Source organism: Vombatus ursinus, unplaced genomic scaffold, assembly GCF_900497805.2.
Source record: "Vombatus ursinus unplaced genomic scaffold, bare-nosed wombat genome assembly UNPS02000580.1, whole genome shotgun sequence".
NCBI classification, from domain to species: Eukaryota; Metazoa; Chordata; class Mammalia; order Diprotodontia; family Vombatidae; genus Vombatus; species Vombatus ursinus.
In genome coordinates this window covers 5,649,285-5,667,887 of record NW_020940358.1, presented here as the reverse complement: position 1 = coordinate 5,667,887, position 18,603 = coordinate 5,649,285, and the positions used below count along the sequence as shown (strand labels likewise).

Sequence of the window (18,603 nt, the reverse complement as noted above, 5' to 3'; positions counted from 1 at the left end):
TTAATTCAATTGCCTTATTTTACTGAGGAGGGGTGGTGACCAAAGAGGTGGTGACTTTCCCAAGGTCACACAGTCAGTGGCAAAGCCAGTACTCAAACTCAGACACCCAATCATCAGCTGCAAAGCAAGAAATTTCTTCTTAAAGAATCTTGATTTCTGGGGCAGCTTGGTGGCACAATGGATAGAGCACCGGCCCTGGAGTCAGGAGGACCTGAGTTCAAATCTGGCCTCAGACCAAACACTTGACACTTACTAGCTGTGTGACCCTGGGCGATTCACTTAATCCCAATTGCCTAAAAAAACAAACAAACAAAAAAGAATCTTGATTTCAGTATTCTTTTTAAAATGTGAGTACACATTTCAAGAATCTGATTTTTTTTTTCTTTTTGGTGTGTTAAATCTTCTCCAAGCAAACACATTGTTTTCTGGGAGGCATCATACTTTAGGCTATTAGCCACTCAACCGGAATTCAGATTAGAATGTAGGCTGCAGCTGTCTGTGCTGGGGTGCAATTTCAGGACCTTCTGAATCCCTGAAATCTCTCTTCGGTTTCCTAGTACCTAAAATCCCTTTGGTCAGAGAAAGCTTAACTATATGCAGATCCAAGGAAGAAGGAACAAAGATTTAGCTGTGATGTACCATAAATGATCAAGATTAGAATTCTTTCTTGTTAGCAGCAAGGGAGCGTGGAGGCCAGCAGTTACAGGGAGGTGCGTGGGGCTAGAGGAAGGAAGAAAGGGTGAAGACAGTGGTAGCACAGAAAGTTGGGACTGAGAAGACTGGAGGGATTCGCTTCATCTTTTTGCTTGGGGCCCTTCCAGCTGCTGGTGCTGCCCTACTCTACATGCAGGGGGCAGCATTATTCCATACTTTTGGAGTCTTTGGGTGAGCCAGGTATATAGACAGATATTGAGCATGAGTCTTTCAGGTTTGGGATCAGGCATTTTCTCATTTTAGTGAAATGTGGTCATGCATACCAATGCCCTGCTAATTTACTCCTTATCAAAGATGACCCGATGAAATGATGAAGATCAGCTTTATCTTTGTCCAGCTCCTGCTTCCTAGAACTGGGGCTCTGTGATGGTCAATGGAGTGACCTATACATTTAGAATACATTAAAGACATCAGACTGGTTCTTTTGTCTAAATGTATAGTCAATTCATAGACTCGGAATCACCAAATCTCAGAGTTGGAAAGGACCTCAGTAATTTAATCAGGGGGTCATGGATTTAAAAGTGGACATCTAGTTCAACTAACACATTTTACAGATGGGAAAAATGAAGCCCAGAGAGGTCTTGTTCCAAAGTTGCACAGTAAGCTAGTGACAGAGTCAAACCTGGGAAAAAGATCTCTTGAATCCCAGCCCATAGCTTTACTGCTAGATGATTTTGCTAACTAATATGTTCCTAAAGTTGACCAGTGGGCCCCCAGAGAATGTTTGTGTCCAGTAAAAGCTGTTCCACAAGAGAGGTACCCCCAGAGGTTCAACTTGCTTTCAAATAAATAAAATTGCAATGAGTTTAGAAATGGCATATGATTATTGAATTTAATTGTTCACTCAATGACCATGGCTCATGAAGATATTCCATTAACATATGTGTATATACATACATATTTTATATATATATATATATACACACACACATATATATATATATATAAATATATATATACACACATATTCCTCCCTTGTCTCTGCCATATCTTTCACTACCCCACTTCCTACAGACAAACTCTTCCACTTTTAGCTCAGAGCTCAAGTGCTCTGAGGTCATGGAATGAAGAGAACAAAGTCATCACAGAGGCCTGGGGTACCTGTTGTATCTCAAAGGCAAACTGAGGCTGGGGGTAGCAGGAGGGATCACATACAACATACAAAGTTCACCAACTTTGCTCCACTGATGCAAATGGCATCCAATGTGACATGAGCCATAGGGTAGGAGCAGCTGTGAGTACATACATGTGTGATTTTTGTTTTTTCTTTCCTTTTTTTTTTTTTTTTTTTTTTAAAGAAAATTACAAAAACAGTAGGCATCTGCAGCTGGGTCGTGACTATGCCTATCTCTGAGGGCCAGGAGACCCCAGATGGGCAGGAGGTGGAGGTGGGGGGGAAGGAGGTGAGGCCTTTAGGCTATAGTTTTTGAAACCAGGCCTGAGGCAAGGCAGGTTAAAGGCCCAGGGTCCTAGGACACTTGGGATGGGGATGAGGATCATTGGGATGCTCAGACTCAAAACAGGAATGGCCCAGCCATATGTAGTACATTCATTGTGTTAAGGAGTAAGATGGGATGAATTCTTCAGACCAGGGTCTCCATGTGATAGGGAGGGACCCTTCTTTACTGAGCACTGAAGCGGCATCTTCTTCTTCACTTACGAAGGCCTGTGGGAACAGTGAGAAAAATTGGGATTAGGAAGGCCCAGGTCACAAATAGAAAACTTTTCCAAAGGAAAGTTCTTTACCCAGATAAAAGAAGACTCAGGGTTAACTGGATTCTCATCTTCAAGTTTTCAAAGGGTTTTTCAAAGAATTCTATTGTTCCATGGTGGTCAAGGAGAGGAAATGGGCTTAAAAAGTCCGTTGACTCTCTGACCGTAAAGGAAGTTAATCCGTCCTTCCCTCAAATAAAAGCTAACTTGGTACCATGTGCCAAGTACTGAGCTACGCCCTTTACAATTATTATCTCATTTGATCCTCACATTAGTTGCTATTATTATCCCAGTTTTACAGATGAGGAAACTGAGGCAGAAAGCACTTAAGGGACTTGCCCAGGGTCACATAGCTAGTAAGTATCTGGGGCTGGATTTGAACTCAGGTCCTCCTGAGTCCAGTCCCAGCACTCTGTGCATTCTAGCATCACCTAATATCTCTCATTCAACTGGGGTACAGGCAATTGTTCAGTTGCTTCAGTTATATCTGACTCTTTGTGACCCCATTTGAGGTTTTCTTGGCAAACACACTGAAGTAGTTTACCATTTCCTTCTCCAGCTCATTTTACAGATGAGGAACTGAGGCAAACAAGGTTAAATGATTTGCCCAGGGTCACACAACTAGTAAGCGTATATGAACTAGTAACTGTCTGAGGCCAGGTTTGAACTCACGAAGAGGAGTCTTTGTGATTTCAAGCCCAGTGCTCTTTCCACTGCGCCACCTAGCCATCCCATGGATAACTGCATACTTAATTTCATAGACTTGTAAGATCTGGAACAGGAAAAGATTTTAGATATCATCTAGTAAAGTTCAACCCCACCTCATTTATAGATATAAAGAAATGAGGTCTAGAGAAATTAAATGACTTTCCCAAAATCACACATGGAATAAACAGCAAAACTGGGTTTCAAACCCAAGGCCTCTGACCCCAAAGTTAATGCTCTTTCTATTACTTGAGAGCCCAGGAGTGTGCTATCTGATAAGACATTCCTTCTCAAACATCACTAACTTCCAGTGTTCCTTGATAATGAATTAAAGAATGAAAGAATCCATTATAAAAATATCAGATAATCTAAAAATAACTTAAATCTGGTTTTAGAGTGCTTTTGGATCACATACATTAACTGATGGTGAAGAGAGGCGTCACAAGAAGGTTTTTAATAACAGAAGAAGCCAAGTTGAGATATAAATTTGTTGTAGAAATTCTACAAAGATAATTTGATAAATGCCCAATTTTAATAAAAAGGTCTGGGAACGGTCAATTGCATAAGATCCACGAAAAACTTCTTTGAGTCCCCTAACCCTATCTAAAATATCTACTTTAGAATCTTGAAGACCTCAGAGAGAAAAAAAACACAACAACTTTATGGAGAAAGATACCAAACTTAGCTTTACAACATGTGTCCGCATGGCCACATCAATGAGGACACACTCCTTAATCCAAAGGATTGTCCCCCAAAAGGTCTCACGGGAAGTGTAGACGTATTCACAAGAACTTGGTCAGGGGATTGCAAAGTACCAAAGACAGTAACATAGTAGAAAGAGACTGGGCATGGATGCTTGCCTGGAGGAATTGGGCCTTATAGGCACAGGAAAAATTTTGTCTGCTAAAAGGGACACAATACTGGAGAGAAATAGTGTGCATCTAGGACAATGAAAATTGAAGCATTTAATTCACTGCATAGAGGCATTACTATAAAAGAATGCCAACTCTGTCCCAGGACCTCCATCTGTCAAATCCCAGATAAACAAGCCACTAGTGGAGAGGTCCTACTGTGAGGGAACATATATGGAATATCAGGGCTTTGAGGGTTTCTCCCTCTAGGGCCTATACTTACAGGTATGTCTGCTTGAACAATAGGTTGGAGGGCTTTTCATTGACATGGTAGAGAGGAAATGGATCAAATCCACCAATGAAATCAACTGAAAGAAATTAAGACCCAAATAAAACAAAACCAAAGCGTGGCAGATGGTGTAAAAAAAAAAAAACAACGAAACTAAACCAAACCAACAGAAGCAGCAGCATGTAATGACAGATGGACACATGAGAGATCCTCTACAATAGACAGGAACGGACATTCCTGGCTCCCCCCCACCCCCACTGGCAGCCTCAGGGAAATCAAAACACCATACCCACTCCAGGACTCCAGCAAACCTACTTTCTCTGGAAAGGAAGTGGTTTAGCAGGTGACTTCCTACTTGAATGTTTTTAAACAGATTACAACAAAGAAAGATCACAGGAGCACAGATTTAGAGCCAGAAGAGGTCTTAGCCCCTTCTAGTCCAAAGGTTTTTACAAATAAGGAAACTGAGGCCCAGAGAGGTTAGATGATTTGCCTCTGGTCACAGAGACAGAGCCCAGGTCCTCTCACTCAAGGTTCTAGTGCTTAGCGCTTGATTCTATCCTTTAATCACTTTGGTACGCAATCAGCCCCATGTGAAAAGAGGAACATTCCCCAGTGATGCTGCTTTGGGAGGGAAGATGGGGAGAACCATACCACCTGGCTGTGCCATCAGTTTTTCCTCAAAGCTACCCAGGCTTATCAGATGTGTTTGCGAGTTTAGCCAAGATTAATTTGTGTCTGAAATGCTAATAGGCCAGTAATATTTGTGGAGAAAATTTAATATCATTGAACCCTGAAACTACTTTGTATTTTTAAAAGTGTTTCTTAAAATAAATAATAGCCAAAATGCAAAGACTTCCTTGTTTCCTGTGATGGAACAATGCACTTAATTGACAAGCATTCCATTCAGCCCAATAAGCATCATTATAGGAAAAAAAAATGGTAAGTTGTTCTATCAACTGTAGTATGTGTGTGTGGGAAACCTAAAGCTATGGGGCATCTTCTGAATAGTGCCTTGAAGTTGGCAACAGATTTGTCTAAGGATGGAGACTGGAGTGAATTTCTCTAGACCTCCTCCCTGGCATCTCTTGATGAGCAGTAATGGAAGGTGAGGAACAAGAAAGGAGATATTCTTCCCAGCATCCTTTGCAGGTTGTTCTGACCTGTGGGAAGTTCTGCATTTCCATTCACAGGACTCTGGGCATTATTTAAGCAGTGGCCCAGGACGAATTCCACTTGGGCATGGAGAGTGGTTGTTTAGGGAAAACATTAAAGTTACCTTATCTCAATTAGGCTTCATCTGTGGTTCCATCCTAGCATAACCTGGTCCTACCAAGCAGAAACCTTTCTACCTTGCCTCATTTGCAGGTAGGGATGCAGCCCACAATTCCAATGGTAGACACTACTAACATACACACTCTCAACATTGGTAATTTGTGGCTGTAAATGGATGTGAAGCTCTCAATTCAAGCCTTGGGAGATTTTCTTTAATGGACAGTTTCACATGACTGTTACATTGTTAGATGTTCCCTTGATGAAAACCTCATGCCTGCTCCCTGGCACAAGAGGATTCTCTTGATCCACTATCTCATGAAAACCCCATCCCTGCTTACTTACTTGCTGATGAATCTGCCTGAACACTTAGAACTACTTCATGCTCAATATCAAAGGAGAATTTAAAAGAAACCACAAATAGAGGAGAAAATTAAAATGCTGCTCAAATTTTTCAGGTCAGTGAAAGGACTAGCCCCTTCTGTAAGCCTAGAATACTGATGGCTTGTCAGTGTTAATTATTCAACCTGGCATCCCCCAGCTGAGGATGAGACAGGGCTGAAACATACCAGCAGTCTCAGCTTCCCCAGCATCTGCATGATTTCTAGAGACTTCATTCACTGGCAACAGGATCTTTCATACTAAGTATATGTGAAGAGTTACATTACAGATAGAGAGGCAAAAGCCCTTGTATAAAACTTCTAAGGTGGTATTTCTCTGTGCATTGGAACTTTAGATATGAAACTCATGACATATGATTTCCTTTGGGCCTCACAATAACCTGTCCTCATTTTATACATGATGAAATGGTCTCATAGAAGTTAAGGGACTTGCCCAGATTCACACAGCTAGTATGTACCAGAGGCAAGACTTGAACTCAGGTTTCTTGTTACTCCAGGTCCAAAGCTCTTTCCACTGACTTAGTACTTTCAGAGAAAAACTCCAAAGTATGAAACAAGTTCAGGTGCCAAGAGTGTATATGGAAAATGTCAGTGCTGGTTTGGCTTTGCTTTCTGGAGAGAACTTTCCGCAACACTGCTAGTGCTCCCCATGCCACCTAGAGGGCTCATATCATCACACACTCTGCATTCTCATTAAGGATTTTGATTAGGGGAAGGGAACACCTCTATTTTGCAATTAGCATCAAAACAGATGAAAAATATGGTGGACAGTTAGTTGTCCAAGATGAGCATCTGCACCTATCTGTTTACCAGGGGTGGGGAACCTGTGGCCTCAAAGCCACATGTGGCCCTCTAGGTCCTGTGGCCCTTTGACTGAATCCAAACTTCACAGAATAAATCCCCTTCATAAAAGGATCTGTTCTGTAAAACTTGGACTCAGTCAAAAAGCCACACCCAAGGATCTAGAAGGCCACATGTGGCCTCAAGGCCTCAAGTTCCCCACCCCTGGTAGACCAGTGATTTTTCTCTCCTTGGGTCTTGCTAGCTGATTGCTTTATATGGTAATTCTGTTTTTAAAAAAAATACAAAGAATGAGGATTTTCAGCTCCTACTGAAAACAGTGGTGGAATTTAAGCTTCTAAACTTCCCGAGTCTCTTGACATTTTCCACTGGAAATTCAGGGAAATCAGTTTTTGGAAACAGCTTGATATGGCCACAGAGAATCCATCCATCTGTTGTTTCCTTCCTGTCCCTTCATACCTGCTGAGTTACCATCAGCCACCCCTGGCCCTCACCCTTTATTTGATGCCTAAGGAAATGCTGAGCAGGCAGCCTTTATTTTTTCACCTACACTTCTAATCATGTATGCTTGACGTAAGGGAGAGCTGACAAAGGTATGGGAAGCCCTCATGCATGCTAAGGCATGTAAACAAGACATATTTATGTTTTATAAATTCTTGTTGCCTGTCATTTGTCTACCCCATTATTTTTGGTTAGCACAATGGCCCTGGTAGGACTCTACTGGAAGACTGAAAAATCTATGATTTGGAGTAGGAATAACACTTTCCCTACCACTAGTGCTTGAATGCCATCTGCTTCCCACCGAGAGAAGGAGGTGAGCTCCCTTCTCAGTGAACACCCACAACCTTTGAAGCTTCCTCCTCATTTTCAATGCAAGTAGCCAAGGGTTCTCTCTGATTCTCAATTCAAATGGTTATTTGTGTCTTTTACACTTTTAGCTAGCAGAAGCGGCCAAACACCAGCTTTTGCATAACAGGAAAAGTTAGTGTTCAGGGGAGAGGAAAAGAATTCTCAGTGCTTAGACTTTCATTGTCAGGTCTGAGCTATGCTAATAGGTGCTGGCAACATTGCAAAATAAGGATAGAAAAATACTGTTTTTCTTCCCTGTCTTTCGCCTTTCCATATCCCCCCTCTTTTCTCTATCTCTCCTCTCCTTTCCTTCCCCTCAGAATTAGGATTCCCTTTCTTCCTCTTCCCTTCCCCTTCTTACCTCCTTTCTTCCCCTTCTCCTCCCCCTTACCTCTTTCTTCCTCTAATCATTCTCCCTTCCTCTCTTCCTCTCCTATACTCTCCTTCCCATCCCCTCATCTCCTCTCACCTTCCCACTTCTTTCTCTCTATTATTTCATCTCCTTCTTCCCCTCTCCTTCCTTTCCTTCCTTGACCTCTCCTTTTCCCCATCCTCAACTCTTCTTTCCCTCTTTCCCTTCCTCTCATATGCCCCTTTCCCTTCTTTCCTCTCTCTTCCCCTTTCCTCCCCTTTCTCTTCTTCCTTTCTTCTCCTCTCCCACCTTCTACCCTTTCTTTCCTCTCAATTCCTTCCTTCGTCCTTCTTCAGTCTGCCTTCCCCTCCTGATGGGGTTGGAATCTGAGCCCCAGAAAGGAAAAACTCTGGCCCTGATGGGGTTGGAATCTGAGCCCCAGAAAGGAAAAACTCTGGCCCCAGACCATTCCCCACCCTTGGGAATTCTATTACCTCATGGACTACTTGGCCACTCTCCCACAGTCTTTCTGTATATAAGGTCCATCTTGTCTCCATTAAGATGCTCAGATTTTTACAATCTAGCCAATAGCCCATAGATGCTCAGACTCCTTAAGAGTCTAGCTAATATGGCGAATCTTCAATAAACTTTGTTTTTGGCTGCAAGAAGGCTTGGGTGGAATTCTTTCGGGCAGGACCCCTAACCTCTAGACCACATCACTCCTTCATACATCCAATTCCTGTATTCTTCTTTCTCTTCCCTGATTCTTCTGTTCTCCCGTCTCTCCCTCCCCATTTCTTCTACTTCTCTTCTCTTTCCTTACCATTTCTGCTATTATTCCTCTCTTCCCTGTTTTTTTCATTCTTCTCATATCTTCTATTTCTTTCCTCTTACTTAAGCTTTCTATGGGACTGTGGGATGTGATTCCTTCAGAAATGGATTGCTATCAAAACCACTGCTTAAGAATCTTTAATTGAATACTTACAGCTATCTTCTTCCTCTGTGAAGACACTGACCACGTAACAGGCATACACAAAGCCCACCAACTACAAGAAAAGAAGGGGGAAAATGAGAAGCAATTTGGTTTTTTTTCAGGAACATGAACTTACAAGATCAGATAATGTGAACCTCTACCACCTCTTGGTGAGGTTTCAGTGGTTCAATGCCATATGCCAGCTGTGTGCCAGAGGAAGAATATGGCAAAGTGAGCTTAGTGAAAGGACCAGAGCCAAAGTAAAACAGGAACACACACACACACACACCAAAAAAAAAAAAAAAAAAAAACACAGAAAAAAGAGTTATACAGAGAAAAGCTGACTAGGAAGTGCAATTGAAGAGGTTTACCTACAATTCCCAGAAAAACCTTAAAACTTTTAGATTCCTTCTAGACTCACTTATCTTTCTTTGACAAAAAGAACCTGGCTTCAGTTTTGTTTGCCTGTCCCAGGAAACCCTTGAAGTTTTAGAAACTTCCTTATTTCCCTTTGAAAGCAAACTTCCCCTTCCAGCTCCCTTCATTATCTATTCTCGTTGTCTGTTCAAATCACTCAGACATTCCAAAAGGAAATTCTCACCTGGACCCTTTTCCAAATGGTCCACCTCCCCCATCAACTGGCTTTCCCATTGTTTTGCCTTCCTGGCCATTCCCACCCTTAATCCTAGCTAGGTGCCACTGTTCGCCCCAGCTTGCTGGCCACCCCCATCCAGATCTCCCTAGACCCCTCCTCCCCTCACCCCAAACTGCTTGGCCACTCCTTGGACCCCTCCTCCGGTCATTCCAAACTGGATGGCCCCTCCCTCAGTCTGTACTTAAGACTCACCTTTCCCCCATTCTGATGCTGAGCTGTTCTCAAGCTTAGAAGCTGAGACCCCTCATGCCCGCCCATCCTAAGGGCGTCACCTGGCCTGACCACCCTAGCCCCAGCCCCCACTCAGACGCTGAGCTTTCTAGACTGCCCTCACGCTGCTTGTCCTTGTGAGCGACATCTGACCACCTTGAACCCTATTTAGATCACTGATGTTTGGGTTCCTTTGGAGTCTGGCCTATATGCTTATCTTTAATAAACTTCTTCTCTGGCTGGAAGATCTGAGTTGAATTCATTCAGGTAGATCCGTGCCATGATTTGGGCTTTTTCCCATGATCTGGGGTGACTCTGTGCATCTAAGAGCACCCCAAAGCCCCCACCCCTCTTCACAATGACAAATTAAAACTGGAAATTTATAACCTGGTTGTTGGGAAGGAAAACTTGGGGATTTAATAAGAGAATGGTTACTATCTCTTTCCTCTCTAAGCAATATCTCTCCTTTGGCCACTGAGGGCCACCCTGGAAGCTGAAGATCTTTAATTTCTAGTCATCATCTTCAGATTGTAGGTAGAACTCTGATGCATCCTGTACTCATTCAAAGCAAAGTAAAGGTTAAGAAGTATTCCAGTGAATTCTGACACCATTTGACCCAGCTGGTTAATTCAGACCAATAGACGGAGGTGTTGGCTTTAAGTACTAAATCACACAGCACAGGCAGCAAGAATACTCAAAATCATCAGTTCTCTCATGTCTGGAATGATGTAGACTGGCTGCCAATATTGCCTAAAGTCACCAGATACTTTTACAATTGGATCAAGCTTTGGACTGATGGTCCTGACCAAAGAGCTTCTGAGCTCTATTTAGGAAAAGTCCTGATTTCTCTCTGGGCTGGGGAATGAAGCTTGGCTGAAAGGAAGCCATTCTTCAAACAGAACCAGACCAGAACAATTCAAACTTAAGGCACCATCAGAAGGAAGTAATGACTGAGCACCCTTGCCTTTCTAAAGAATTCCATTGGCTCTCAAGTTCTAATCATAATTTTTATCATCAAGCAGATCACATCAAACCAGGCTTCCCTTTTCTCCACTCAGGTAACTCAGTCCTTCTTCCACTTTTCAGTGGAAGCTATAAGTAGCAGCTCACTTTCCTTGATTTGAGGCGACACTAACAATATTATTAAAGTTATCATGTAGCAGGACTGCTCATTTCCCACAGTAAACTCAATCCTCTTTAACAAGAATTAGAATACAACCAACAATGATTCATTTCCAGAGAAGACAGGATGATACATGGAGAGGCCCAGGAAACAGGGTCATTCATTTATAATATGACAGAAAAATACATCACAACTACAACAAAAGCAAGCTAATGAGATTTCTACTGAGGGACTCTGAGCCATGCATCTGTTTGGCAACTCTCCCTAGGGACGAACAATTTTATACAAATGCATTTTGGGAAAAGTTGAATTAAAATCTTGTATTTCTTCTGAACTTCTCGAGTAACATCAAGGATGGCAATGGCCAGGGTTACTGACACTGCTCTGTTGGTCTCTAAGTAGCCCCCAGCACAGGGAACAATAAAGATTCCTTTTTTTAATCCCACCTCAACAAGCTGGAGTCCATGTGGGTATGCCATATTCAAATCATTTTCCTGGCAGGTGGCAACATCAAAAGTTAAAATCCTACTCAAAGCTATATTTGTCTGGTAATCCTATAAAATGCTTTAATTATGCCAAGGCAGGAGGACCCAAAGCATTGCTATTTAAGACAAATTACAAAAGTTATACCAATAAATTTTCCGTTTCTTGTGGTAGTACTTTGCTAGTGGGAAACTTCCAATAAGACTAGGACTCTGACTTGAGTTCTAAGGATGACCAAAGGATGTAATTGACTGGGATCTGGCCATGGTACTAAAGAAAGACATTTAATTTTTACCACTACACAAGGAGCTAGATAAGGATTTATTTTCCCAGTGACAGTATCTCACCTTTGAGAAGAATTCAACTTTCCCTCCACTCCAGCTACCAGGTTTTTTCACTGATCTTCTGCACAAAACGTGTTTTCTAGCAACTATGCCTTCTCTCACACCATCCCCCCTACTTTCTGCTGAGACAAATCTTAACCACTCTCCACAGCCCATATTTCCTGGGAAATCTTCCAAATTGTTCTAACCTATAGTGGTCTCTCCTTCTCCGAACTTTTAGTTCATATAGTTTCTTTGCCTACCAATTGGCACTTAACTAATCACATAAGGTCACATATTCTCTCAGTGAAATGAGCCCTAGACTTGAAGTCAGAAGACCTGGGTTTGAATCCTGTTCTGCCACTTATCATGTGTGGCTATGTGCAAGTCTTTTTCCTTCACAGGCCTCAGTTTCCTCATCTGTAAAATAAAGAGGTTAGGCCAAATAATACCCAGCTCCATTTTTATGTGATTCTATAGACTATGAGCTCCCTGAGAGATGAAACTGAGTCTTATACTTTTTAGCAAGCTGCACAGACTCCCGAAAATAATGCTCAGAAAATGTTTAGCTAATTAATTATGATTTCCATTCATCACAATGTCATTAAGAAAATTCTTTTTCCTATTGTGCTGTAAGAAACGACAAAGGGAATGGCTTCAGAAAAACCTGGGAAATGGGGGCAGGTAGGTGGCAAAGTGGATAGAGCACTGGCCCTGGAGTCAGGAGGACCTGAGTTCAAATCCTGCCTCAGACACTTGACACTTACTAGATGTGTGACCCTGGGCAAGTCACTTAACCCTATTGCCTAGCAAAAAAACAAAACAAAACCAAACCTGGGAAGACTTGTATTAACTGATGCAAAGTGAACTGAGCAGAACCAGAACATTGTACAAAGTAATAGCAATATTGTAACCATAATCAACTGTGAAGGGCTTTAATCAATACAATGATCCACAACAAATCCAAAGGACTCATGATAGAAATTGCTAACCACCTCTAGAGAGAGAACTGATAAACTCTTGAATATAGATTGAACATTTTTCACTCTATTTTTCTTGCTTTTTTCACAACATGACTAATATGGAACTATGTTTTGCCTGACTTCACATATAAATGGGTATTGTGTTGCTTGCTTTCTCAGTGGGTGGGGGCAATGCTGCAAGGAGGGTGAGAATTTGAAACTAAAAATTTTAAAATAGATTTGTTTTTTAAAAAAGAATTTATTCTTCCCAGGGGCAACATGGTGTAGTAGAAAAGCACTGCTCTTGAAACCAGAAAACCTGGTTCATGCCCTAAACTTACCACTCACTAGCTATATGACTGCTCAAGTCTCTTCATCACCTTGAACTGGCTTCCTCATTAATCTTGCCACATCATAGCTATCTACCTTGTTTTCTTCAAAAGTTTATGAGACTAATGAGAGACAATATATGAGAAAATGCTATGTAACTATAAAGTGCTGTATCATATATTTGCATGTTTGGGTTTAGACTTATGATTTCTTTCTTATGGTGAAATCCTGGTAAAGAAACTTCTATCAACTATACTGGCAACTGTTTTGCAACCTATGATAGTCTTAGATATATTTTCCTAGTGTAGTGAGAGATAAGTGACTGGCCAGTGTCAACCAGCCAGTATGTATTAGAGGCAGGACTTGCTAACTCACAGTGCAGCCTTTTATCCGCTATGTCACATTATCTCTAAGCAATTATACTGTAGTATTAAATACCAGGAAAGAGGATGTTCTTATTCCTAAGTATATGGAAATCTCAACCCAGAGTCAGTTTCAATGAAGCATAGTACTTTAGCAAAGTCTCTTTCAACTCTGAAGATCCCAAAATAACACATTAACTCATTTGTAGCCATCTCTGGTGGGAGGGCAACTGGCTACTGCACTGTGCGGAGTGCCCATGTTAACTCAAAAGTCATGGGAGTAGATAAAGCCTTAACTCTTAAGGTGCCATATTGTGCCCAAGCAATCAAATTGGTAGACCAACAGGCAGAAACTAATGTTGTTGGAGTTGGGCCTGTGGCTTTTATGAGGTTTCATTCATATAGATACCTCTGATCTTGTCTTCTATAAGGCTCATTGCTTATATTATGACTCAGATCTCCAAATATCTTTGTTGTTTTTTTCATGTGGTTGGAGAAATAGCCTTTCAAAATCAGATAATTTCAGGGCTGAAAGGGACCTTAGAACCTGTCCACTCCAATCTCCCCCAAAGGAGGGATCCCTACAGCTACCCTGACAGTAACTGTCCCCAGAAATACAACCTGGGAGGCTTTAAAGATTTGCCCTAGAATTTCTTGACCAAGATGAAGGAACAAGCTATGCTGGTAGAATTATATACAAGAAGAAAAAAACTTAATATATTCAGAGTCAGTGTCTCATTTGCATATATTTTTATTTATTCTTTCTTTATTTCCAAAGATTTTTTTCTCAAAATTATTTTATTGATTTTTATTTTTATTCTGAATTTGACAAACACCAAAATGAATGGACATTTGCATTAGTAGAACAGAAAAAGAAGATTGTATATTAAATTGTAGGTCTCTACATATAGTTTGCTTTTCTCTTGAAGTATATAATAAATATAGAGAACTGAGTCAAATGTATAAGAATTTGATAAATAGTCAAAGGATATGAGCAGACAGTTTTTAGAAGAATTCAATGTTATATACAGTCATGTAAAAATACTCTAAATCATTATTGATTAGATAAATGCAAATTAAAACAACCCTGAAGTACCATCTCACACCCATCAGACTGGCTAAAATGAAAAAAGGGAAAAATTACAAATGCTGTAGTGGATATGGAAAAATTGGGACACTAATACACTGCTGGTGGAATTGTGAACTGATCCAGTCATTTTGGAGAGCACTTTGGAATATTGCCCAAAGAGTTATAAACCTGGATATACCCTTTGGTCCAGCAATACCATTATTAGGTCTGTTTCCCAAGGTGATCAGGGAAAAGGAAAAAGAACCTATATGTTCTAAATATATAGCAGCTCTCCTTGTAGTGGCAAAGAATTAGAAAATGAAGGCATGCCCATCAATTGGGGAATGGCTGAATAAGTTGTGGTATAAGATTGTGATGTAATACTACTGTGCTGTAAGAAATAATGAGCAGGTTGGCTTTAGAAAAACATGGGAAGACTTGCATGAAATAATAGAGAGTGAAATTAGCAGAACTATGAGAATGTTGTATACAGTAACAGCAACATTGTTCAATGGATAATTGAATGATTAAGCTACTCTGAGTAATATGATCATTCAAATCAACTACAAAGGATTTATGAAGGAAAATGCTATACACCTCCAGAGAAAGAACTGATAGATAGATGGAAGTATGTACTGTATGGTTCCACATATATATCTATATCAAATGTGGTCTTCTCTAATCTGGGTTTGGAAGGAAAGGAGGGAGACAATTCAGGACTCAAAATGTAACAAAAAAAAAAGAAGGAAAATTCATGACACTATTAAGAAGAATAAAGTATATAGTAAGATCAACCTGTAGCTTTCAAAAGTATCTTGCTTGTTTGGCCTTCTTTCTGGCCATCCTTCTCTAAATAATTTCAAGTTCTAGTTTCTCTTTTTGATGGCTTTATCTTTTTTCAATTTAACTTAACAGGCAGTTATTTGATGCCTGCTTGTGCCAAGAAACATGGTAAACATTGGAGACACCAAATCAAAAATGAAAATAGTCCTTGCTTTTAAGGAACTTACATTCCATTTGGGGGAAATAGTTACATAAATGCAAAAATATATACAGGATAAATATTAAGTAAGTAATGTCTGGGTTTGGGGAATACTAACAATGGGAAGGGATTAGGAAAGGCCTTCAGGAGGAGATGTTTCCTGAGCCTACCTTTGCATGAAACTAGGGATTCCTAGAGGTAAAGGTAAGGAGGAAGACGACTATTCTGAGCCTGAGTTGGAATTCCTTTGGTTCACTTCTCTTTATTTGAGCTACTTCAAAAAGGAATACCCAAGACCCAAAGGTCTTTTGTTCCTCTTCCAGAGACATAGGAGACTCTGAATACCACAGAAATTTTGTGTAGGTTCTACCAATGCTAAAAGCAAGAGAGACACAGAAAGAATAGTCAAAAGAAAAGAGAGAAATAATAGTTATCTCAGTTTATCAGAATGGCCCACACAATGTCCTTGGCTTTATAACTCAGAAATAACACTCAAATAATTAAAAACAAAGAAACAAAAGCAAGTACTTAGAGTTTAAGAAATTCACTCCATTAACTCCTTATATTAGCAAAGGCATTTAAGTTTCAAAATCATACCATGGTGCATGTTCTGAGGTATGAGAATAGGCCCTGTGCTGAAAGATTAAGATAAAAAAGGTATGGTATAGACCCTGTTCTCAGTTTGATGGGGAGTAAGAGAACTGAAACCACTATATTCAGAATTACCAGTGATCTCAAAATGACCAATCTGATGGTCTTTTCTCAGTCCTTTTACTTTTAAAAAAAATTCTACAGTATTGGAAATAGTTGATTTCCCTCCCTTCCTGGATACCGTCTCCTCTCTGGTTTTTGTGACACTGGTCTCTCTTAGTTTTTCTCTTATATGTCAGGTTACTCTTCAATCTCTTTTGCTGAATTATTATCTAAATCCTGACTCCACTCTTGAGTATCCCCCAAGGTCCTGTTCAGAGTCTTTTTCTCTTCTTTCTCTAATCCCTCTCCTTCTTGGTGATCTCATCATATCCTTTTGGTTCAATGATCGTTGTTATGCAGATGATTCACAGATCTTAAATCCAGCATCAGTCTCTACCCAGAGCTCTCATTACCTAACTATTGGACATTTCTACCTGAATGTTCCAAAGTTATCTCAAATTCAGCAGTTTCAGAACAGAACTCATTATCTTTCCTCACTTCCCAATGTCATCAACCTTCCCAGCTTTCATATTTCTGTCAGGATGACCACCATATTTCTGAAAATTCATCCAGGTTTGCAAAGTAAGATACATCTTCTACTTGCTGTCATTTGTCCATAGTATTTCATTTCCTGCATCCTGGGTCGTGCCCTCATATCTCAACTGCACTCTCTCCTTAATCTGGCCTTTAAGAATCCCTAGGTTCCTTCAAAGCTGAGCACATATTACTTCCTACATGAAATTTTTCCTAATTTCCCCAGTTATAAGTATCCCCCCACGATTTTTCTTAGTTTACTTGTCTGCATGTATGTTAATTCCTCAGTAAAACATACATTCCTTAAAGGAAGAGATTGTTTTTGCCTTCATGTTCCCAGTACTTAGCAGTTCCTAACACACAGAAGGTGCTTAATAAATGTTTGTTGAAAGAATGAAAAGTACATGAGCAATTGTGATAGAAGGGAATAAGATATGTGCAAGAGAGGTCCAACAAAGTGCTTTCAGAAATTTGAGGGAAGAAAACTCACTTTCACCTGGTGGGGAAAGGGGTATAGAAGGTTTCATGGAGATAGTGGCATCTGAATTGGTCTTTGAAATTAGGCAGGGCTTTCAACAGACTGAAGTGGGGGAAAAGAATCCATTTCAGGTAAGGAGGAAAAGGTATAAGTAAAGGCATGGAATTGGAAAGGGGCAAATTGAGAAGAGAGATAATGATGATGACAATGGATAATGGTTATAAGCATTTATATAGTGCTTTAAGGTGTGCAAAGCACTTTAAATACATTATCTCATTTGATTGTCAGAGTAATCTTGTGAGGTAGGTGCTATTATTATCCCCATTTTATAGATGAGGAAACTGAGACAAACAGCTTAAGTGACTTGCCCATAGTCAGTAATATCTCAAGCAGTATTTGAACTCAGGTCTTCCTGATTCTAAGTTCAACACTCTATCGACTATGCCACCTAGTTGCTTCAGAGATTAATCTAACTTGTCTTGAATATAGAGTATATGAAGGACAATAGTACAGTAGATAAAACTGAGAAGGTGAGTTGAAACTGTGGAGGACCTTGAATGCAAAGGTCAAGACTTTAGACATTATTTGGCAGATAAGAGGCAGCCATTGAAGGTTTTTGAATAAAAGAGTAACATTATCATAGCTGTATATTGGGGAAATTTGGGGGAGAGGGAGCAGTGTAGAAAATGGATTAAACAAGAACAAGATCAGAGGCAGGGAAACCAATTAGAAGGCAAGAAGAAATAAGAACAGGAACTAGGGTGGGATTTGAGGAGGGAGACAATAAGAAATATGTTGCAGAGGCATAAATAACAGTATCTGGTAACTAATTGGATGTATGGGTGAAGCAGAAAGGAGAGTCAAATCTGGAGAATGTTGGTGATGCTGTTAAGAATGGCACTAGACATCACTACTCATGAATGCTCTGTGCACAGGAGAAGCTCTCAGACTGACTCCACTCCCGAGTCATAAGAACTGGCTGAAATCTAGCATCAGGGACAGTTAGGCTGAGCTTTCTGATCCCAGGCCCCTCAGACTACCTGACTTCATCCTGAACTCTACTGCTGAACTACTCATGCGTTTATGTCATCATTATCTCCTCTAGACAAATAAATAGATTTAAGAACAACTAAGTAATTCTGAGTATCTTACAAAGACTTCTTTAGGGACCCATTGCTGTCCAATTCATTCCTAGAGAGCTTTATAGGGTAATGGAAAGAGTCACTGATTTAGAGTTAAGAGTACTGCAGCTTTCATCATGGCTCCATTTGTTATCTGTGTGAGCTGGATAGTCAACTAATTTCCCTTTTCTGTGCCTCAGTTTCCTTACCTGTAAAATGTAAGGGTTGGACTTGATGATCTTTATGTTTCATCTCAGATCTAAATCCCATAGTTTTGTTTTTCATATATATATATATAAATATATATACATACACACACACACACACACACACACACACACACACACACACACACACA

The 18,603-nt window shown here is 40.4% G+C and overlaps 1 protein-coding gene across 2 annotated transcripts in view; it reads right to left on the bottom strand.

Annotated features, from left to right (window-relative positions):
* Positions 1-1,974: 1,974 nt before the first annotated feature.
* The window catches only part of NKAIN4 (sodium/potassium transporting ATPase interacting 4), a 116,556-nt gene continuing 99,927 nt past the window's right edge, over positions 1,975-18,603 (bottom strand). The window contains exons 5-7 of one of the 2 annotated variants that reach the window (XM_027850953.1): positions 8,933-8,993; positions 4,267-4,351; positions 1,975-2,380 (exon numbers count right to left, since the gene is read on the bottom strand). In XM_027850953.1, the coding sequence (XP_027706754.1) occupies positions 2,371-2,380; positions 4,267-4,351; positions 8,933-8,993 (156 nt within the window). In that variant the 3' untranslated portion in view covers positions 1,975-2,370. Of the gene's footprint in view, positions 2,381-4,262; positions 4,352-8,932; positions 8,994-18,603 lie in introns of those variants that run through there. The other variant, XM_027850956.1, reaches the window with a different exon arrangement.